This window comes from Lissotriton helveticus, chromosome 2_1, assembly GCF_964261635.1.
Source record: "Lissotriton helveticus chromosome 2_1, aLisHel1.1, whole genome shotgun sequence".
NCBI lineage: Eukaryota > Metazoa > Chordata > Amphibia > Caudata > Salamandridae > Lissotriton > Lissotriton helveticus.
Window position 1 is genome coordinate 1923018411 of NC_136059.1, and position 24259 is coordinate 1923042669.

The 24259-nt window shown below is 42.5% G+C and overlaps 1 protein-coding gene across 2 annotated transcripts in view; it reads left to right on the forward strand.

The window, feature by feature from the left end:
• The window catches only part of PRDM5 (PR/SET domain 5), an 831782-nt gene that overhangs the window by 115553 nt on the left and 691970 nt on the right, over positions 1–24259 (forward strand). For both annotated transcript variants that reach the window (XM_078676853.1, XM_078676854.1), the window contains exon 2: positions 7171–7254. In XM_078676853.1, coding sequence (XP_078532979.1) covers positions 7171–7254 — 84 coding nt within the window. The remainder of the gene's footprint in view (positions 1–7170; positions 7255–24259) is intronic.

The window sequence follows — 24259 nt, forward strand, 5'->3', positions numbered from 1 at the left end:
TAGTGCAAAATACATATCACCATTTTAAACCATTAGCCAGTTGAACATTGTCATAAAAATAGAAAAAGGGCTACAGGCATGCAAGTAGATGGAGGCCATCTTGTGATGTGCAAATTGCGTGAAAATACATGGCTGGTAATGGTGACTTTAGGATAAAGTGCATAGTGCTTATTAAAAACATGTAACGTAAATCAATTATTTCATAATTATTCAACACAGTAAAGTTCAATTAAATCAATGAATCTGTTCTTCCAAAAGTTATCTTTCATACCCTCCTCATTTGGAGATTATATTCACAGTGTCTCTTATAGACATTCGACCGGTAATGTGCAAAGTTTTTTTGGAAGAATAATTTCTTATTTTGCATGATGTTAGTTATTAAGCCCTGGATGGGCGATTATACTAGCAGCACAAACTTTTTTTTGTGTCATGACATGCAAATCAACAGAAAGTAGACTTATTTTTTAAGATGATTTTAACTCATATTCATCCCATTATTGAATATGTCAGTTTCTGTACACAGATCATAGGTGAACCCAAAGTTCTTCATTATTATTGAGTCCCCACGGAGTCATGGTTTTAAGACTGATGATATGCTTTGACTCATGTTATTTGACAGCTCGGCAAGGACTGCACTGTACTAGTCCTATGCTTAAAGACTTTGCTGTTTAAATGGCGAAAGACTTTGTCATTTTCTATCTCGGCATGGATAGCACTGTCTAATCCTATGCTTAAAAACTTTGATAGAAAAACAGACATTTGAGGTGAGCAGATCTAGAGTGTCGCTGGTGTTGAGAGTGCTCTAACAGGAGCTGCTTTCCACCTAAACTGAGACCTACCCAGAGTTCTCTCCTTCTTTTTTGCATAATTTATGCGTCACTCTATGCCTGAAAGGGTTTTGTTTTGACTTAATACTGGGTGCTTCCTTGTGTCTGGACAAAGCTATACCTCTCTGAAGAGCTCTAATTAGAGCGAAACACTGTGTCAGGGGTTGCTTTTACTCATTTCAGGTTGGCTTGAGTTGGTATTTTACCAATTCAAATCTGTAATATTGTGCCTGGAGTGATAAATGGCTTTTGTTATTTGACAGCTCGGCAAGGACTGCACTGTACTAGTCCTATGCTTAAAGACTTTGCTGTTTAAATGGCAAAAGACTTTGTCATTTTCTATCTCGGCATGGATAGCACTGTCTAATCCTATGCTTAAAAACTTTGATAGAAAAACAGACATTTGAGGTGAGCAGATCTAGAGTGTCGCTGGTGTTGAGAGTGCTCTAACAGGAGCTGCTTTCCACCTAAACTGAGACCTACCCAGAGTTCTCTCCTTCTTTTTTGCATAATTTATGCGTCACTCTATGCCTGAAAGGGTTTTGTTTTGACTAAATACTGGGTGCTCCCTTGTGTCTGGACAAAGCTATACCTCTCTGAAGAGCTCTAATTAGAGCGAAACACTGTGTCAGGGGTTGCTTTTACTCATTTCAGGTTGGCTTGAGTTGGTATTTTACCAATTCAAAGCTGTAATATTGTGCCTGGTGTGATAAATGGCTTTTGTTATTTGACAGCTCGGCAAGGACTGCACTGTACTAGTCCTATGCTTAAAGACTTTGCTGTTTAAATGGCGAAAGACTTTGTCATTTTCTATCTCGGCATGGATAGCACTGTCTAATCCTATGCTTAAAAACTTTGATAGAAAAACAGACATTTGAGGTGAGCAGATCTAGAGTGTCGCTGGTGTTGAGAGTGCTCTAACAGGAGCTGCTTTCCACCTAAACTGAGACCTACCCAGAGTTCTCTCCTTCTTTTTTGCATAATTTATGCGTCACTCTATGCCTGAAAGGGTTTTGTTTTGACTTAATACTGGGTGCTCCCTTGTGTCTGGACAAAGCTATACCTCTCTGAAGAGCTCTAATTAGAGCAAAACACTGTGTCAGGGGTTGCTTTTACTCATTTCAGGTTGGCTTGAGTTGGTATTTTACCAATTCAAAGCTGTAATATTGTGCCTGGAGTGATAAATGGCTTTTGTTATTTGACAGCTCGGCAAGGACTGCACTGTACTAGTCCTATGCTTAAAGACTTTGCTGTTTAAATGGCGAAAGACTTTGTCATTTTCTATCTCAGCATGGATAGCACTGTCTAATCCTATGCTTAAAAACTTTGATAGAAAAACAGACATTTGAGGTGAGCAGATCTAGAGTGTCGCTGGTGTTGAGAGTGCTCTAACAGGAGCTGCTTTCCACCTAAACTGAGACCTACCCAGAGTTCTCTCCTTCTTTTTTGCATAATTTATGCGTCACTCTATGCCTGAAAGGGTTTTGTTTTGACTTAATACTGGGTGCTCCCTTGTGTCTGGACAAAGCTATACCTCTCTGAAGAGCTCTAATTAGAGCGAAACACTGTGTCAGGGGTTGCTTTTACTCATTTCAGGTTGGCTTGAGTTGGTATTTTACCAATTCAAAGCTGTAATATTGTGCCTGGAGTGATAAATGGCTTTTGTTATTTGACAGCTCGGCAAGGACTGCACTGTACTATTCCTATGCTTAAAGACTTTGCTGTTTAAATGGCGAAAGACTTTGTCATTTTCTATCTCGGCATGGATAGCACTGTCTAATCCTATGCTTAAAAACTTTGATAGAAAAACAGACATTTGAGGTGAGCAGATCTAGAGTGTCGCTGGTGTTGAGAGTGCTCTAACAGGAGCTGCTTTCCACCTAAACTGAGACCTACCCAGAGTTCTCTCCTTCTTTTTTGCATAATTTATGCATCACTCTATGCCTGAAAGGGTTTTGTTTTGACTTAATACTGGGTGCTCCCTTGTGTCTGGACAAAGCTATACCTCTCTGAAGAGCTCTAATTAGAGCGAAACACTGTGTCAGGGGTTGCTTTTACTCATTTCAGGTTGGCTTGAGTTGGTATTTTACCAATTCAAAGCTGTAATATTGTGCCTGGAGTGATAAATGGCTTTTGTTATTTGACAGCTCGGCAAGGACTGCACTGTACTAGTCCTATGCTTAAAGACTTTGCTGTTTAAATGGCGAAAGACTTTGTCATTTTCTATCTCGGCATGGATAGCACTGTCTAATCCTATGCTTAAAAACTTTGATAGAAAAACAGACATTTGAGGTGAGCAGATCTAGAGTGTCGCTGGTGTTGAGAGTGCTCTAACAGGAGCTGCTTTCCACCTAAACTGAGACCTACCCAGAGTTCTCTCCTTCTTTTTTGCATAATTTATGCGTCACTCTATGCCTGAAAGGGTTTTGTTTTGAGATATATATATATATATATATATATATATATATATATATATATATATATATATATATATATATATATATATTCACTGAAAAAACCATAGGTTTCACACCAGTTATAGTTAGGAATTAGCATTTAAAAAACCTATTAAATTCACTGAAAAAACCATAGGTTTCACACCAGTTATAGTTAGGTGAAAATTTTACTCACATAAAACCATTGAAATTCCCACGTTATAGTTAGTTGGACTCACTATAACTTGCGCGTGCAATGCACTGCTGATGACGTCACATATTACATCACTCATGACATGGTCAGTGACATCACTCATGACATCACTGATGACATCTCAAATAACTGCGGAATTTCTATGGCTTTGTGTGTGTAAAATCTGAACTAACTATAACGTACCTGTAACCTTTGGTTTCTTAGTGAATTTATAAAGTTTTTTTATTTATATTTCCTAACTATAACTGCTCTGTAACCTTTGTTTTTTTCAGTGAATTTCTACATCTTTTCCAGGTCGATAAAATGGAGCTCCATTTAGATTGGTAATTGCAAACGTTTGAAGTGCTACAAAACCCTAAAACTAACAACATGCTCTCCACAAAAAGCATTTCAATGTAGTTTATTTCAGGATATAAATATTGCATTGAAAGATCAGACTCAGCTTGAAATGCCTCAACTTGTTGTGAACATTTATGTATTTTCTGTGGTTTACTGCCCATCCACACTTGGATTTTACTGGCAACCCAGAAAATCAGTAGCCTGGCTTGGTGCTAGGATGCGGACGATAAGAGCAGTGTGCATCTGTTGGAGAAATGTGAAGAATCTACAAAGCACATGCAGACAACTAGGCTCTCATCCTTCACAAGCTGATAAAAAGAAACTCCATTTAGCTTGCTAATAGCAGATATCTGAAGTGCTACAAAGTCGTAAAATTGGTTAGAAGTGCTATGCAAGAGGCTATTAACATACTCTCCATCTGCCAGCTAGGCACTAGAAAACGGTCTGACTGCCACCACTAGACAGCATGATTCGTACACGTACATTAGGAAAGCCCTGTGGTGCCGGCACCCTGCGCACAAATCACACATACTTTTATGACTGGACACAAGCACCAACCCAGCCACTCATCCTTCCAAAGCCAATAAAAATTACACTTAAAGTACTACCGAACCCTAGAATTGATGAGAAGGTGGTATTATTGTGTATTCACATTGAGAAACCCTGTGGTTGCTACACATACTTTCAGATTCCTGCTTTAGCAGTACGTTCAATGCAAGGCTCACAAGCTCTTCCCCTACTAGTAGGAAGGACCAATCCGGCATTTCATCCTTCCTGGATCGATCTAAAAGGAGTTGCATTTAGGTTGTTAACAACACTTGTGTGAAACTCTACCACGCCCCTTGGCTTGACAGTAAGGTCTGTGCGGGAGGAATATTTTGTGGTTTATTTAAGAGTTTAATCCCTCAGCTTTCATTTAATATTTTTGTAATTTCAATTGTTCTGTGGTCAGTGGCTCTTGGATTTACTTGTCAAATCAGGAAAGAAACAACAGGGCTTGCAGCTAGGACAGGGCACAGTAAAGCAGAATGCATCTGTTGCACAAATGTGTGAAATGTAAATAGGCAAATACCCTGACCCAGCGTCTTATCCTTCCAAGGCTGGTAAAAAGGAGCTCCCGTTAAGTTGCTATTCAGTGTAGGACAAGCAATGAGAGGGGTGGGTAAGACATACACAGCTGCAACAACTCAGAATGGGCCAGCAGCAGTAAAGAAGAGTGACGTGCTGCCAACAAATGGTAAGCAATAGTGTCTCACAAGCAAGATACATGCACTAGCACATGCACTCACAGGCTCAACCCTAAGAAGTACTCTTTTTGTACCAAGATCTAGGTTTCTTCCAAGTTTGGTGTAATACCTTTCAGCGGTTCGGGCTGTAGTAGTGTCTAAGATCCCAATAGAAAATTACATGGGTAAAATGCATTTTGGGACCCACCCTTTATCTCAGCCCTGCTTGACGAATCACCCAAAACTGTCCAGGCAGTATCTAAAGTATGTCTCAAACTAGTTTTTAAAATTTCTTGAAGCTTTGGCAAACGGCTCCAAAGTTATCAGCAAAACAAAAACGTGTTTCCTTTGGAAACAAGGGGGCTCATTAGGATGGCGGACAGACTTCAGTTCATCTGCCATCGTCCCGGGGATTGGGACCGGCAGCCTATAAGGCGGCGGTCCCGCAAATTATATTACGATGTGACTGCCACCACAGCAGCCGCAAATGGCAAGTTTGCGGCGGGTGCTGCTGGCTGCAGCACCTGCCGCCATGTTAATGATGCACTGTTTGCATTTCACTGCACTACGTGGCAGGCACAATGTGGTGCCTGCTACATGGTGCAGGCAGAGAAATGATGCCCCCCAAGTGCACAAGCAACCTGCCCCTGCACAAGGGGGGCCCCGCAACAGGCCCCCAAAGTACATCCCGCGAGCCTTTCCATGGCAGTTCAAACACCATGGAAAGGCTAGCGGGGATGCAGCATCCTAATCTGGTGGACGGTGCCTTCTAGGCACCGCCCCCATTCTGTGGATGTGGGCAGGCTGACAGGCAATCGTTAATATTGATGCTGTGGGACCCGTGGTGGGTGGGCTTTCCGTCCACAACGCACACCGCCCGCCATCATAATGTGGCGGGTGGAAATTGGCCTTGCGATGGCGGTGAACCCGCCACCGGAAGTGTGCCGGTGGGGGGTTCCTCGTCATCGAAATCTAGCCCTAGATTTGAACTATAACTACTTACTGGTTACCGTCAGTAGGTAATATATATATTACACAAAGACACACTCTTACCTTATATATAGTTACCTTGTGATGTAAAGGCATGTGTTGTAAAGGCATAGTTGTAAAGGCAATGCGTGGCAAAGGCAATGTGTAGTAATGGATGTATGGTTACGTTGTAATGCCATATTGTAAAGGCTGTTTCCAGTTACATTTAATATTTTCTCAAATTCCACATATATTTATACTTTGTATTTTTCCATCTCGTGCTGGTTCACCAAACTGACTCTGCAATGTCATAGATTGACAAATGTGAAATGAAACATGCCCGTTAATTCATTAGCTGTACGCCAGGCATTCTCAAGTGCTTACTCCAAGATGGCAAATATGGCTTTATATCTTTGAATAAGTAAATGATATTTTTAATTAATCACTCTCCTTCCACAAGATAATCATCTTTGAAATGTGTAATAGTTGGAAGCCAGTATTGATAGATTCATTGGTGATCAACGAATGTGCTAAAAAGGTCTGTATTTTAATGTTTTCCCATTAGAAACTATCAATATCAATGTTAAGTTGATCGATGAACAAAAAGTAATCAAGCTGAAGGTATATCGACTCTTTTGTATATGCTAATTTAGTCAAATTATATATGACTCTTAAGAAGATATATATTTAGACACATTTTAAAATTGTGTGGTGCTTCTGGATAGCCTTCCGTAATACTAGACCAAAGATCAATGTAAGCTTTTGCAGGCACGAAAACTATGCATTAATTAGAATATGCCGTGTAAATATTCAGAGACATGAAAGCGAATGCCTTAAGGGCCTCAGAATATTTGTGTGCTTCTTTGTATTGACTAATCCTAAACCTGAGTTTTTTACAAGGCTGTTGCGAAATATCTGGCAGTGGTTGAAAATGGAGTGTCTTTTACAGAAACAATTAAGTTACAAAATGTCAAGTTCATTTTATCAGCAGAAAGCTAAACAATTGTTAACCTTCGTTGTTGCAGTACAAGGTCAGAACTACTTCTGAAATGTATACACAAAGAACAAATGATGGAAAGGTACTATAGATGCATATATATATCCTGTATGTATAAATGTTGATTCAAATAACATTTTCTTCTTTGACTTTTTTTTACTAGGGAGAACGGTTCGGGCCATTTGCTGGAGAAAAAAGAATTCCCACTGAATTGGATCAAAATATGGACCCCAGACTAATGTGGGAAGTAAGCACAGTATTTTTTCTAACATTAGTTCATTGAACTTGGAAGTGATATAGTTTTAAATATATTGTAATAGTCACGTCCATTGCATATATTATCTAACGGTTTGTTTTTTTCATTTGCTGGGGATCTGACGGCATTGTTTCTGTTAGTTGTATAACAATCACTTGTTGCTCAAATTAGACTCAGTGCTAGAGTTCGTATATTAGTAAGTCAGCCGCCAAGCAGGTTGTCATAATGGATAGACAGGAACCTCTGTCACGGCCTTTGCTGACAATGTATTTCGCTGTTTGGAACAGGACTCCGTCAGCAGATCAGACCCCTCCAACAAATGGTTTGCCCGAATCCCGAAATGGGATATTCTTTCTGAAAATAAAAAATAAAATGCCCCCATCACCTTTGGAGTCATCTCACATGGTGAGGGAGACATTATTTCGAATATTTACTGTTACCACGCAATTACATCGCAAGTCATTACTACGTCTTTCTGTAGAGGGCGTGCTGGATTTAGCAATAGTATTATTTACTAATCCTACTCCAGTTTGTGCAACAGCAAGGGAGGTGTTGGATTCTAAATCCAACACCAGTAGTCATAGTAATGACTTGTGATGTAATTTTATGCGTGGCAACAACCCGGTTGTTGTAACGACCACGTTGTAATGGTACCGCGTTGTGGAGACAGCAGTGTAAACAGTGTTTCCCCAATATTTTTTATTTTACTGTCCCTCACTGCCAGGGTTTTCCTGAGGGTGATGCACAGTAAAAATGGCTATGTGTCCGCCCATCCTAATTGGGTAACAGACATGTAGCCATTTCTCTGATGGCCCTTACTCGGACGGGCTTTTGGAGAGATTTGGCTATGGCGGTGATGGAGTAATCTCCATCCTAGCAAAACCTATGGTCCACCTGCATCAAAATCCGTCAGTGGACCATTATTCTAGTAGTATAGGAACGCCGTCGCCATTGCGGCAGAGTATCTATACCGCCAAGATATAAATCGGGCAATGTATCAGGAATGCACATTTTCAACTCTGGTATATGGGTTATTTATTGCATGGAATGGCATGGACGCAGACTCGTCAAGAAATAGTGAACCAGCTACTGATGAAGTAAATTAGGAACAGAAAAGAATGACTAGTTCCTCTGTGGAAGCTGTAATGAAGGTAGGGTTCTCATTTAGAGTTAGACCTGGCTTCACAGATAAGAAGTCATAAAGAGAAGTTGTCATCTATCTTTAGAGCCATGCCTAAAAGTCAAGGCATGTTGGTTGGAAGGAATATTGCCAGTTAAATATTCATAAATGTATGTTATAAATGAAGAAAAGGATTTTAATCAAAGATCAGTTCAAATGGTGAGCCAATATATGGTGTTCAGGAAGGAAGAGATAGCTGTCTCTTTTTCAGCCAATGAATGAATCTTCCAGCAGAAATTTTAAGATGTTTAAAGATGATTAAGTTGATGTTCGTTTCATACCTAATGTATTTATAAATGGATAATTAAGTTCGATTTGACCATATATTATTGGGAACCTCATGAACTAAAATTCAAAATAACAAATCATACATTTTGCCTAATACTGAATAGCAATTTGCAATTTCTTATTTGGATTCTGTGGAAGTGGTCTACATTTTTGCTAGTCACAGTAATTTCTGTAAGTGCATTATTTTAGTTAAGACATGTGTGTCATCCAGAGCTTTCACCTCTTACAGTTGGTCTGACATAGTAGTAATACTGAACCTAAATGATGGCTGTGCTCTTATTGCCAATGGGTAGGATACAGTTGGAAGAAAGATTAACGGAATCCTTTCAATCAGAGATTTACACGGATAACATTGAAATACATATTGAAATGGGTGGAAGAGTCTAGTGTTGCAGTTAGCGTGGGGGATGTGGCCAAATGCTGATGGAGTGGGTCGTAGACCGAGACACCCCCAGCCGAACTCCACTATCCGTGAGTGTCCTGACTCCCATTTGCCCCATGTGACCCCATTATACATGGTACTGGGTTCCCCTTCCCAGCGGGCACTTATTGCGGTGCCCCAGGAGGGTTGTTGTGGCGTCATCCTCCTACTTGCGAGGATCGGGAGGACCTCATGGGCATCATGCAAAATGACGGCGCACCTCCATTGTAAAAGGTGCGTCCCTCAAGAGCGACATCCAAGATTGCACTCTGCACAGAACCAGCTCCAAGCGGGTGTAAGGCGAACGAAATACCAAGTGCCTTGCAGGGTGAGTGACTTCAGCACTGCTGCCCCATCACTGCGAGTGGAACACCTGGGGTGCAGAGCAGAGGGAGACAGGCTAAAAGGAATTGCCAGCTGCTGGTCAGTGATGCGCAAAGACCATCGAGTGCCTTTCATGATGAGCAGAGTGGTGTGGCATGCCCTGGTGTGTGAGGTATGGGATCCCTCGTGGCTGCGGACATTGGTTTGGGTGCAGCCCGTCTGAGGCCCTCAGAGAGCTCTGGGAGGCCTCGAATCATCGGCAGGGGACTATGCAGATCCCGCTGCTGCTAGAGCTGTGGGCTGCCACTGGAGCACACAGCAATTGAAGGCGGGCATCTGGGATTGTGGCACCCCCTGTACTGAAGAGTCCTGAACATATTGGAGGTGGAATCAGAAACAGGTGAGTGCTTATATAGTCAGGATCACATTAACAATCACTTTAAGGAGTATTATACTTTCCTTTATGCCCCATCGCCTGCCTTCTGGCCCCTAATTCTTGATAAGTTCTTGGCCCCTGTGACCCTTCCGGTCCTTACGACAGAGGAGGCCGAGGAGCTGGGTGGTGCCATTACAGTCTAGGATGTGAGGGTTCACATTAAGGCCATGTCACAAGGCAGGATAACTGGGGCGGAATTTTACGCCACCTATATGGTGGATTTTGCACCTAGATTAGGCTAGTTGATATTTATGCTGCTGCTGTTCAGGCTTTAGGCCACTTAGCAGTGTTCACATGTAAGCGCTTATGATTCCGTTACTGAAACTGAGGGTTCCCCACATGATGTTTGGGCTTACCTCCCGTTGGCCAAGCTAAATGTCAACTATATTATACTTAGTCAGTTATTGGCTACCCCCTTTCTATCCCATGTGCCCAAACTGATCCATCTCGATCAGGCAGGTTTAATACCTGGGCGCAATAAGACAATCAATATCTGTAGGTTTTATCGCTCCTAGCTGACGACTGGAGACAAACAAGGGACTGCGGTAATGGTGATATATAAAGGAAAAGAAGCTTATGACAGCCTACGTTGGGACTTCCTGTATCAAGTCATGTCGCAGATGGGTCTTGGCCGGGCTTTGTAAAATGGACTCAGCTCTTTTATTCAGGCCTACGGCACAGGTTTGGAGCAGTATATCAATATATGATTTCTAGTGTAGTGGGACGTAGGACTAGATGGGGTTCCAGCTCTCCCTTATACATTTTGCCATTGAAGTGGAATTCTTAGCGAGCAGTGCATGCACTGGAGAATTTTATAACGGGGTGGCTATACGAGGCACTTCTCAAGTCACGGGATTGTATGCTGATGGCATGCTGTTGTTCCTCCAAGATGCTGACATGGATTTCTCAGGAGTGATAGCACTTTTTGAGCACTTGGGGAGGGTATCGGGCTTCGGGCAATCGGGCTTTATGGCCGGTTTCAGTACTGAGACCGCCCTGATCGAGGTGGCCGAGTCAGTCAGGTGGTCGCTGGATTCAGGGGCATCCGCTATGCTGGTGATCCTGGATCTATCGGGCGCCTTTGATACGGTCGACCACGGCAGGCTCCTGCAGCGGTTGGCGGAGGTGGGCCTACAAGATATAGCGCTTGGGTGGCTGCAATCTTATTTGTCTAACAGGTCTCAGAAAGTGGCACTGGGCGCCTTTGTGTCCAAACCCAGGAGGCTTGACTGTGGAGTGCCTCAGGGTTCGGCACTCAGTCCTCTGCTCTTTAATGTGTACCTTGCCTCGCTCTTCTCGTTAATAGCTAACTGGGGTGTCACGGCAATTTCATATGCCGATGACACCCAGTTAGTTTTTCCCTACTCAGAGGTGTCAGAGGCGGCATTTGCTAACTTTAAGGGGTGCCTTCGCGATGTAGCTAGTTGGATGAACACCAATAAATTGAAGCTGAATGCGGGGAAAACAGAGGTCATCTTCTTTGGGAAGGCCCCCCCCCCTCTGCGGATCTTTGGTGGCCGGCAGAAATGGGCCCGGCACCTACCCCCAGCACTAAGGCCAACAATCTGGGGGGGGAGTGGGGTGAGAGCCTTTCCTTCCTACCCCACATCCATCAGGTAGTTGGAGGTTGCTTAAGCAAACTGAGGAATTTACGGAAATTCCTCCAGCTCCTCCCGGAAGGATGCTGAAAAACGGTAATCCATGCTACGGTCACCTCTAGGCTGGATTATGCCAACGGCCTCTATCTTGATTCAGAAAAGGGGGGGGGGGGGAAGATGGGGGGGTGGTGATGAACAGAGTGTCTGAATTAAGCAGACCACTCTTACCCAGTCCAAAGATCAGGGCTTGATCCATCACCGTTATTTAGCTCACTGCCCCATCCCAGCTCTGAACCTGGCTATATGCAAATTAGTCTGTCCCTGGCCCAGTGCATCATGGGAACAGGGCAGACCAAACTACCAAGCCAATTCTTCACCAGAAAGGAGACAAGCTTCCAGGGACCGGTTTCTGCCATTTCAGGCGTCGTCGGCCCGGCTTGCTTGAATCCTGATGGAGCAGTGAGCAAGGGACTCATCTCTATCTTGGCCTTCCAAAATACCTGATCCACCGGCTCCAAACCATTCAGAACGCGGCGGCGAGGCTGATAACGCACATCCCGTTTAAACAGCATGTTTCGCCGCATCTGCACAGGCTACATTGGCTACCGGTAGCAAGTAGGATTAAATTCAAGGCTCTAACGCTGGCCTTCAGAGCCCTACATGGAACATGCCCTCTTTACCTAAAAACTCGACTCCCGAGATACGCCCAGGTGAGACTTCTTCGCTTAAATTCCCTGCTTCAACTTCGCATCCCAAGAGTCAGACGGGCTCGTTAGGGGGGCAGGACCTTTTCAGCCAGCACGGCGAAGCTGTGGAACACGCTGCCACCTGCCCTGCAGTGGGCTCCATCCGAAGCAATCTTTAGGAGGTTGTTAAAAACCTGGCTCTTCCAGGAATAAACACCTTTCCTTTCCTCATTTTCTCTGCCTCTCCGCTGCTCACTCAGCGCCGGGACGCCTCTGGTTGAGGTAACTGCACGCACTCTACAAAATTCTGTATTATTATTATTATTATTATCAGGCTTGTGCATCAACTGGCAGAAATCCAACTTATTCCCATTTTGTGGCAGTGCACCTCCAGCATGAGATTAGCACTGCTTGACATGGGAGGGTACATGCCTGAACTCTCTAGAGGTCAAGATATACCATGACCCTCAAGACCTCCTAGATGGTACTATGGGTGCAGCTATTAGGGCACTACGTACCAGTGTCTACTTTCGGAGAACTTTGCCGCTGTCCGTTGTTGGTAGAATCTCTGTGGCTGAAATGGTGGCTCCCCAGCTACTTTACTTTTTTAATGTTGTCTCTGTTAGTCCCTCATTGGCTTTTCCGAGACTGCGAGACACTGATGATTGAGTCAGTGTGGGGAAAGGGCAGACGACGAGTATCAATGTCCAAATTACGGCGTCCAGTCATGTAGGGGGTGATAAGCAGCACCTGATTCAGAAGCTCATTACGTGGCAGAAGAGATGCAGTGGTTCAATCAAAGGATCTACTCTTGGTTAAACCCATATGAGGAGGCACAATAAATGCACCCAGATTCTCGTGCCCCGTTTCGAGTTCTCAAGACCTCGATCAGCGCATTCAAGGTGCTTCCCAGGAGTTGCTGGTTAGTAGGCGCTTTTTGCAGCGCTGCCTACAGTGAACCCATACTCGAGCGCCTTATCCACCGGACCTACTGTTGACGTGGCTGGAACTGGTGGCTTAGGGTGATGTATTACGTGGACTGTCAGAATAGGCTGTGTATGGAGCGATTAAAGTGGGATATCTCTTCAGAAACAAAGTGCTCCTCCTCTTTGAAGATTTAACTGCAGAGTCCAACCTACTTGTGAGCCAATTCTTATTGCACCGAGCAGTGGTAGCTACGGTTAGAGATCACTGGAGGACCAGAGCTGCTTAACCCCCTTGTCCATAAATGCTGTTGGATACTTTGCACTACAGAGGGCCCCATTAAAGCAGTCACATGTCTTTACAGGACTATACCAGCTGATATTATTACCCCTCTGTTGGACCTCTTGGGGAAACAGGAGGAAGACTTAGAACTCCAGACTGCAGATGCAAACTGTGCAGAAATCCTCAAAATCATCCATCCCTGCCATTTCTCAAATTGGCAGATGTAAATTAATAGATTTCAGTTTCTTGTGGAGAGCTTATCTCACCCCGGCAAAGTCAATAGGTTTTACTATTCAGCTGTAGCGACCAGTCCCAGATGCACCAAACACGGGGATGAGATGTTACATATAGTGTGGTCCTACCCCTCCCTATCAGAGTTTTGGGTAGATGTGATAAATTGTATTAAGGACATTAAACAGCGTACAATTCCTTGTAACCCTATGGTCTGCTTACTTGGGGGACTGATATGCCCAAGCAAGTATAAAACTACTATGAGGTTTACGGACCTGAAAATGAAGTGAAAGAAATGAAATGAAATGGAGTTTTATAAAGCGCATTTCTACCCGGAGGCCTCGTACCGCTGAGGACGAGTGGGAGGGGGTGCTGCTCCTTGTGAAGTGAGAGATAACAATGCATTGGAAATCCACTAGGGGTCTGAAATGGATAAATGAATGGAAGAACATGTCAAGTGCCATCTTACTTTGAGAAGTGAAATGGGGACGTGGTTTGACTGATAGAGCCCGTGCCTCGGAGCATCTGGTGGATTGTCTCAGGGAACCTGAGCCATCCACCCTAGAGGATTCTCCAATACCTGGGAATGGATTGGATGGGGAGCCCGCCTAGGTTCCATTGATTCTGAGGCTTTTATCTCTGTTGGGGGACTGGGCAGCCGCTAAACTTCTATTGTTGGAATTGACATAGGACAGCATGGCATGAGGTGTGGTTTGGGAGGGATTAGGGTGGTGGGTAGGTTTCTTTGTAGTTGGGAAGGGTCTGAATGCTAGTGCACTATGTACATTGATGCCCTACCTTTGGATATTAGGCTTGGACCCATTACACTATTGTACTGTGGATATGACCACCAATACTCATACTGTACTGTGCCTAGGACTGTGTTGATTATGATCATGTAATACAATTTGGTTTAAAAAAAATTGGAGTTAGTCTGTTTTATAGAAAATAAATGTAAATGACCACCTGCTGTCCTAAATGCAACCGTGCAATGCGGCTGTATGGTGCTTCGGAAAGCTGCTTGAGCAAGCTCATATATCCATCTATTTTAAAGTTTTAATAAGCACAGTGTGTCTCTTGGGTTACTTGAGCGCACTGGTAAGCCTTAAAGATAGAAAGTTAACTCTAGTGTTTGTGTGGGTCATTAGAGTTCCATAGTGAGATAGGAACCTTGTTCAGTGTTCTTTATATGCAGCCCTTTACTTCATAAACCCCAACAGTAAGAAAGTTCTGTTTTCAGCTGTTTTGTTAACCATGAAGCAGGTTTGGGTTCTCGATGTTCCAAAGTTAAGCACCTTGAGCACACAAGGATCTTCCTCCATGCTTAACCATTTGAAGGATCTTTGGGTGATATGATGAGCAGTTATTGACTGGAGATTGCTGGGTGGTGAATAATAGAGGCATAATGTGTTTACGTAAAATGGACAATTGCCCAGTAGGCTTTGTGGGCAGGGCATAGGACCTTGAACATATTCGTCGCTTCCATCGGGAATCAGTTAATTGCTTTTAATGTTGGTTTTAAGTGGTCTCCTTGCATATGGTGGTTTTTATAACCTTTTGAGCTTTATATTAAATGTTGTTTCCTTTTGTAGTTCAATTGATAGGGGCTGCCTGCCATTCATTAGTATTCATCTTTAGTGAGCTTTCTTGAAACATCTTGCAAACCCTTTATATTGATTGGAATTTTACAAGTACTTGTAGAATCACCTGTCATTCAGGGTATGCATTTTAACTCTCTTAATTTAAAATGTATATTTAACAGCCAGAATTCTGGAAATGACTAAATCCGCCAAGGCTGCTCACTAAGCAGAAAAACATCCTATATTTTGCTGCTGATTTACTTGGAAATCAGAGCATTCCCACCCATTCAGCCTCAAAGGATAGAGGATATGGTATTTTGACATTTTTATTCAACATAATATTATTTATTTAAGTTATAACTCATATTCTGACCTATGATAGAACCCCCCCAAAAAGGCATTGGCATGCATGGGCTAAGCTAGTGGTGGTTAAATAATACAGTTATCTTTGATTACCTCAAATCTCATTTGTTGAGTTCCAAATGAAGCTCTCGAACCTGTTAATTAGATTTAACAAAAACACAGGGATCTTTTTTCAAAGTACTATGACAAAGGGCTCCCTACCCTATCCTATTGTGTGTGAATGTAGTTTTCCCTTAATATTTCAAGTGCTATTTATTAGTTCTCTGGATAGAGGCTTTTATTAGCTTTGAGGCCTTTACTTGAATCCATTTGATGGGAGCTTGGACTGCTCTTTATAGACTGTTTAAGTTTGTATTTTTATTTACCAAAAATCTATCTAGTCTCATATTCAAGGAAAATAAAACGAAATTCGTAGCTCGCACTGCATGGCAAAAAGCAATGCTGTCCGCGCTACGAATTTTGTTTTATTAATTAAATTGTGTACTTACCTGCAATGATCCATATGCCTGTTTTTAGCACCCTCCACACCGCCCCTCCCCCTCCCCGCCTCCCTGCCCCACCGTAACTCCCTCCACGGCCCGCGGCTGATGTTGGCCCATCCATCAGGCATCTATTTCATATACAATCTTCCTCCCTATCCATGTGACGGTGTTTCCACACAATCAAATTTACACATTTTTTCTTCTACAAATTTTATGTGAAACACCTTAAGAGATTCATTCTGCCGAGAGTACAGAGGATTGAGGGATTCCAGGGGCAAGATGGCGGCGGTATGCTAAACCGCTGTTAGCTGTGTCCTGACCAGTACCGGTGTTTATGGAGACGGCGGGATAGAATCTTCCCAGAAAACTCAGCCCTATAGCAGCATGAAAATACTTTAAACTTTCTCATATATGAGACATTTATTTCAACTCTAAGAAAAAGTGATATGACGATAGACCTTAAAAAAGCGGTCTGCCCCGAGCAGAAGAAGGATTTAAAATCTCAACTTTCTCTTCTCACCTCGTTGTTCGGTATCACGGTCCTGAGGCTTCTCGGTGGATTACGAGCAGCTGAAACTACTCGACCTATTCAGCGTTACACAGGCTCCGAGAAATCTAGGGACGACGCTTACCTCACAGCATGAATGGCCCTGAAAAATGCAGCAGCGGTGGCGGCCGCCGCCGCGAAGACCAGAGCCGCAAAGCTACGCGACCGAGAGATGATGCTGAAACGCGGTGGAGGAGCTGGCACTGGTAGTGGTGAGGCAGGGGGGCCGGAGGTGGCAACACCGTCTCCGAAGCCAGTGAAGAAACCCGCAACGGTACCAGCAACCTCTGTGGTTGAGATGCTTCGCAGAGCTCCGAGCATTTCGGCAAAATCCCCCACAATGCCGTGTGAAGCTGCAGTCTCTGCTGGAGTGAAGGCGCTGACGCTGGGAACACCTGCCTCAATGCTCCCGATTGAGACAACAGTAGTGGTACCAGTGGGAGGGACCGTTCATGTCGGCGGACTTGGTGTTTCCTCAGCCGGCGGTGGAACAGACACGGCTACAAGGTTACCGGACGGACAAGAAGCTGCAGTCGCTTCAGGGGCTACCAGTCTGGCTGAGGCGAGTGAATCAGCGGGTGATGTCCAGCCTGGAGGTATGTCCCCGGGAGTAGTGCCAGTTGTAAATCCCTCTGAGACTATGACTACAACTGTTCTTGAGACGCCCACTGTAATGTCTAATGTGTTCAGTCCAAATGCTGGTCCCCCCGGGGTACATACCGCAATACCCACTTCTTCATTATTGTTAGGGGGTACGGGGGGGGGAAATGAAGGAACTGTAAATCCCCAGGCTGAAAATGATAATACAGAGTACCCAGAGCCTAACAAGGGGAATGATCTACATAGAAAGAAATCTTCTGAACCCCCCAAGATCATTGAAACTGCTGATACTATTGAAACTGCAGAGACAGTCGAGACAGATAGGGACCCTACAGATTTTTATTCCTTTTCTGAGGATGCTGGCTGGTCTGAGGATGCTGAGGGCACCGAGGAAGATATCGAGGATTTAGAGGAGGATGCCGAATCTGATATTACTACAGAGAATGATCGAAACTGGAGGGCTGATGAAATTAAGGCCGGTCGTAAGACAGCTATTAAAAAGAAAAAAAGCCGCCATGGTGTAACCGACTTGGCATGGGACTATACTCCAACACTTCGTGGGTTGAGCCAAAATCAAACTCGTATGTCTCCCTCTTCTCAAGCAACGTTACTAGACCAGCCAGATCAGTCGGGGGCCACACTGACTCAAGTTATGGATACTGTGCTGCAGGCCATTGCCTCACATCGTGAAGAGACTTCTAAAGATGGCCGGAAAGCACGGGCAGCCCTTCAAAAGGTTCAAGGGGTTGTACGCAAGCTCACTAAATCAGTAGGCACATTCAATGATCGAATGAATGAGATGGAAACACGTATAGTCTCAAATGAAGCTGAAGCAACTGTCACTCACAAACGTCTTGACTCTCATGAGGCTGAGCTACAGGACGTGAGATGGAAGTTAGAGGACTGTGAAAATCGGCTACGCTGAAATAACCTACGCATTTTAGGTATCCCCGAAAAAAGCGAGGGAGAAGATGCTAGTTCATATATCATACAACTTTTCCGAGACACTCTACCTGAACTTTCCAGCTGGGACTAAAGTCTTGAAGTGCAACGAGCACATAGAGTCCCATTAACATTAAAAACCTCAGTAAAACCGGGGGGGGGGGGGGGGTATCCCCGCGCGATCCTAGTCTATTTTGGGATTTTTTTACTGCGGCAAGCCATCTCCGACAAAGTTAGACCTGAAGCACGCCTAGCAGAGATTCCATCTCCTACGTCATCCGACCAGACTTTTGCCACGTAACAGTGGAAAGGAGATGGCGCCTTCGACAGTTGATTAAGCCGTTCTTGGAGAAGAAGGCGCAAGTATATCTCAACAATCCTGCTAAATTGAAGATTATATTTGGAGGTCAAACAAGATTCTTTACCTCTGAGATAAAGGCAAAGGAATATCTAGATAGTCTGAATTAACTCTGTTGTTATTAAGGGAAGCGAGGAGTCTGGAGGAAATTCTTGCTATCTTATGCTATATTATTACTAGTATGGATACTAGCATCTGTAACTATGCCTTGTCTATTCTTTATAGATCTGGTCTCCGCCCTCTATTTTCCTCTCTCGCTTCTTTATTGGTAAGGATTGATGCGATAGGTACTTGGAAGACTTATTCTGGTGACTGTATAGGACTCTAATGATATGATAAGACGGAGTAATACTTTTCTTTTTTTTTCTCTCTTTTCGCTACTCTGTCTCCTTATCTATAACTCGTGGGATGTTTTAGGTTTCGTTCTTCTTTTTCTCCTTATTCTCGTTTTCTTATCTCTTTATGTTCACTGGGTACTGGTCAGGTAGCACTAGTCCATCCCCACAGACTCTCACAGAGTCTTATTGCTCTATTTTTTGTGGGTGTAAGGGGGTGGGATATATGGGGTGGAAGTCCGCATTTGGGAGGGCGGGGGTGGGCAGGCAAAAACATAAAAAGAGCAAGACAAAATGTACAACTAAGATGTTAAATGGATTAACAGATAAAGTAGTAAAGGAGGTTCAACTAAATGTAATGCAAAGTGAAAAACTAAGAACGTGTGCATACCTATTCATTCATGTTTCGCTATGTAGTACTATGATTGGTTTGAGTACTCAATATTTATCATGGGGAAATTAAAACTTTGTTGTTGGAATGTGGCGGGTCTTAATGATAGGGGGAAGAGGGCACAATTACATCAAACTATTCGTCAAGGTTCATATGACGTCCTCTGCCTACAGGAGACCCATATCCCAGTGGGGGATAAAGAACTGCTAAGAATTTCGGGGTATAACATTCTCGATTTAACAACACAAACATCTAAGACACGAGGTGTTGTTATTTTACCAAACCTTTTTTTGGCAAACCTAGTAGAAAACTGGCTGACCCCAACGGTAGGTGGGTTATGGTACAGCTTAACCTTGGCATCACTATATGTTCGGTCTACGGTTCGAACCTGGATGATCCCCAGATATTTTATGACCTAGAACTTGAGTTAGCCTCTTGGACAGGACCACTGGTTATCTGTGGAGATTTCAATATAACATTGGGGCACATACAGAGTCGACAAACACAGCTGGCTTATAAAGGACGCAAACCTAAAGTTTACAGGGCTATAAGGCAACTTATGGATAGCCATAATTTAATTGACATCTGGACCCTGAAAAATAATAAAGATCCTGGCTATACATACTTCTCTTACCCACATAACAAGTACGTCCGGATCGACTATATAATGTCAACCACAGATATTGCCTCTAACTCAGTAATGATTAAATCCCCTAAAACTATATCAGATCATAATGCCCTTATAATCACCCTTGATATATCCAACTACAATAGGCCATACTCCCAATGGTCATTTGATCGTAAGCTTCTAGTGAATAAAGATTACATAACATATATAAAGCACTGGACACAAGAATTCTTTCACTGTAATCAGTATAGTGCCCCTAGGCTAGTGGTTTGGGACTGTTTCAAGGCCGCACTAAGGGGGGAGACCATCGCCTTTGTAGCCAAACGAAAAAAAGATCAGGATAAACTGAACGAACAACTATACTCAGAACTTATAAACCTAGAGCAACAGCATGCTATTCAGATCCGCCTTGGAGCTAAATGTCAGAATACTCTATGTAAGATCTTAGTCCTGAAAGCAGAAATTAATAGTGGTCTGACCCAAAGAGCAGCTGAAATTTTTCAGGCAAATCGGAACAAAGTATATGAAAAAGGGGAAAATGTGGGTAAACATCTTGCTCTTCGAACACGCCAGAAACAAACACGTAATGCTGTACAATCTATTGAATATGAGGGGCACAAACACACGTCCTCGGTAGGTATTGCAGGGGCTTTCCAAAGCTATTATCAGAAGTTATATCAAAATGAAGATCAATTATCATTATCCGACACAAATTTTTTTTAAACAACTGGCTTTTGGAGACAAATTTAGGTAAGACTATCGATGATGTTACCAGGGACGATCTGGATAAAGAGATCTCAACCACTGAGCTGGAGTTAGCATTATTAGAACTTGCTAGTGGAAAGGCCACAGGTCCAGATAAAATCCCTCTTGATCTTTATAAAGTACTTGGAAAGCAGATTTTACCTTATTTACTAGATTTGTTTCTAGGCGTGCAATGGCATGGTAATCCGCCTGAATCATGGAACATACAAATATAGCCATTTTTCCTAAAAAAGGAAAACCTTCTGAGCTACCTTCCTCATATCGACCCATCTCACTTATTAATTCCGATTCGAAGCTTTATGCCAAGATCCTTGCCAACCGGCTCAGCAGGGTTATCGAACATCTGGTCTCCCCGTGGCAGTATGGCTTTATTCCCGGTAAGGGTACTACTGACCACACCCGTAGAGCCATCTCCCTTTTCAACATCATGGGAGTATCGGGGGGCCAGATGTCGATGATCCTGCTGGACGCCGAGAAGGCCTTTGACCGGGTCTCTTGGCTGTTCCTATGGGAAGTACTAGAAATGAACAACTTTGGACCGGCTTTTGTAAGATCTATCAAAGCATTATATGCTGACCCGAAGGCTAAGCTCACTGTTGGGGGCAGCGAATCTGAGGTTATTAACATCCAGAGGGGCACGAGGCAGGGATGCCCGTGCTCCCATATCCTGTTGGCTCTTTATATCAACCCACTTATTTTAAAGCTACTTAACTCCCCTGTTATTGAGCCGGTGAAAGTTGGCAGTTTTTATACCAAAATTCTGGCATATGCCGATGACGTGGCGGTATTAACACCTAACCCCACAGAGGCAATTCAGGAGATTGAACTAATTACCCGATCCTTTGGCTCCTATTCAGGCTATTCCCTGAATAGAGACAAGACAATGGTCATATGTACCAAAAATACAATCTTTGAAAGTACATATAGAGTTAATAGTGCGGTATATTTAGGTGTATCTATCTCTCCTAAAGTAAACGAAATCAATCAACTTAATTACAATCCACTTATTAAAAAAAATCAAAAAAGACCTTAACAGAGTTAACAACCTTCACCTGTCAATTATCGGCAGGGGCAACTATCTTAAAATGAGTATTTTCCCGAAAATTTTGTACTTTTTCCGAGCAATCTCATTCTTGGCTGAGGATGGTATTATTAGTATCCTTGATTCTTGCATGTCGAAATTCATGTGGAATTATGGAAAAGTAAGGAGGGCCTTGCCAAAGCTAACATTACCGCAGCATAGAGGAGGGCTAGCTATACCAAATTTGACATTCTACTTATGGGCAACTCTCCTTCAACAAATGGCCCCCCCTTTTGAAACTAATTCAACTTCATGCACTTTACCAGGCCATGCTATACCTTCAATATATGAACTACTACTAGGGGACAAAGCCATAGGACTGCTGTTAAGGCAAGTTGAACCCTCGTACTTCAAAAAGACTAAATTTAAGATTATTATCGATGCATGGAAAATCTGGAAACACACAACCAAACATCTGAAAATACCAAAATATACTAAACATACTCCTCTCTGGTACAGCTCAATCTTACCGATTCAACTAAACGACAGCATTTCTAGGAAATGGGAGAGCCTGGGGATCGTGAAAGTGGGGGATTTTTTCCTTGGTCAAGAACTTATACCATCCCTTGAAAAACTACAGGAAAAATTCACGATCCCCTGTACTGATTATTTGAAATATATACAAGTTTGTATGCTCATTAGACAACTTAAACCTAGAACAGAAATAAAAGACATCCCTTTTTTAGAATTAATAGCTAAGCGTTCTACCAGGATAGGAAACATTTATGAATTACTGATGAATAACTACCCTGACGATTTAGAACGTGTTGAAAGAAGTTGGGCTATAAAATTAGATAACACAAATACCGATGTTGACATGTCTGTGATGTTATCCTCTAAACTGTTTTTAGCCCCTAACCTAAAGGCCCAAATTTATAAAACAATTCATGATCTTTATTATACCCCTGCAAAACTGTTTACCTGGGGTAAAAGGCCAAAGGATCAATGTCCAAGATGTGCTCTTGGCCCAGCTAATCTTATCCATATGCTGGCTGACTGCTCTAAGTTAGAAGTAATTAAAAGAAAGATCTCTGAATTTTGGGCAGACATTGTTGGGCATGAGTTAAGAACATCGTCAACACTATATGTTCTGGGCTATGATGACACCCTTGGATACAGTAAGGAGGAAGTAACATCATTATTTCTTGGTACAGCAGTACTTCGAATTATTTTAACAGCCCGTTGGAAAGAGGCAGATGCTCTTACTTTTCAAATGTGGCTAAGTAGATTTTTGGGAATATATCAACAGAAGACTTCCATCTATAAAACCAGGGGGAAAAAATCTAGAATTGTTGGGGCTCAGATATGGGCTCCTGTCTCAGCCTGGTATGAATATAAAAGAAATCTGTAAGCTGCTAAAACAACTTGATATGTGAATTTGATATTTATCTGTATGTATGCTACATTTTTACTCCGCCATACTCTTTCTATCTGAATAACCAAGATTTAAACTATGACTATAAATACGAAATCTGATTTTGGAATGTAATGACGGTTGCAATGTACAACTTTTAAGTATTTATACTTTTTCTACCGACAAATTGTATGTTGTATATTTTTCTGAACTTGCTCAAATAAAAATATTTTTTTTAAAAAGAGATTCATTCTGCCACTTTTATGCACAAACATAACTTCACACAATGTCGCCCAGGAATGCATTTTTTACAATCACTGCCTGATCACCTAGTCTGCTACTCCGTGGGGTCTTTTTTACTTCTTTCCTGGAAGACCAGGCGATTACACAATATTAATCTATGAATTATGTGTTTTTCTTTGTTTCCAATATCTACTACCCTGTTTTGTGAAGGAGAAGAAAGGTCTATATCAAAATCAAAAAACTTTATTAAAATGTTGACAAAATATTATTTGTTCACTACATGCCTCATGATTTAGTATGGAGGAGGAAGGGCAATATGTTCTACAAAATATTTTGCAGACTCTTTCTTGTTCCATGGCGTTTAGTTAACCACAGTGCTTGTGACAAAATGCCACAGTTATGCAGTGTATTCTATGATCATGACGTTTCTGATCCTTTTAACAAAATGTCTTCTAGTCGATTGCCAGTTTACCTTTAAAATATGTTTATTTCTGAACGGATAGGAAAATTATCCTATAAATTCACTCCAAATATGTCCCTTTTTATTATGCTATTGAATTGAATGGGCAGGCGTTTCTAATCTTGGCTTTGGCACGTGACTGGACTATTGTGATTTGGGGAAGATCGTGTATTCTCCCCATGCCTCATAGGGGTGAACTATGTGGAATTTATGTGTTGAAATCAAAATGTAGTAGTGTTTAATCAAATGTGTGCAAAAGCCATTTCACGTAGACACGTTTCATTACCTAAAACTTGCCCAATAAAATGAGAAAAGCTTTGATGCTTACAAGGCTGGTGCCCACTATATAAATACCAATATATCAGTAAATGCATGCACATATACGTACATAAAAGTATTGTTATAGACAGACATGAAGTACAAAGTGGAAAGTGTAAAATTAATCTTAGTATGTGCTAGGCATTCAAAAATGTAATTTATTTTTGTGCTTTCTTTCA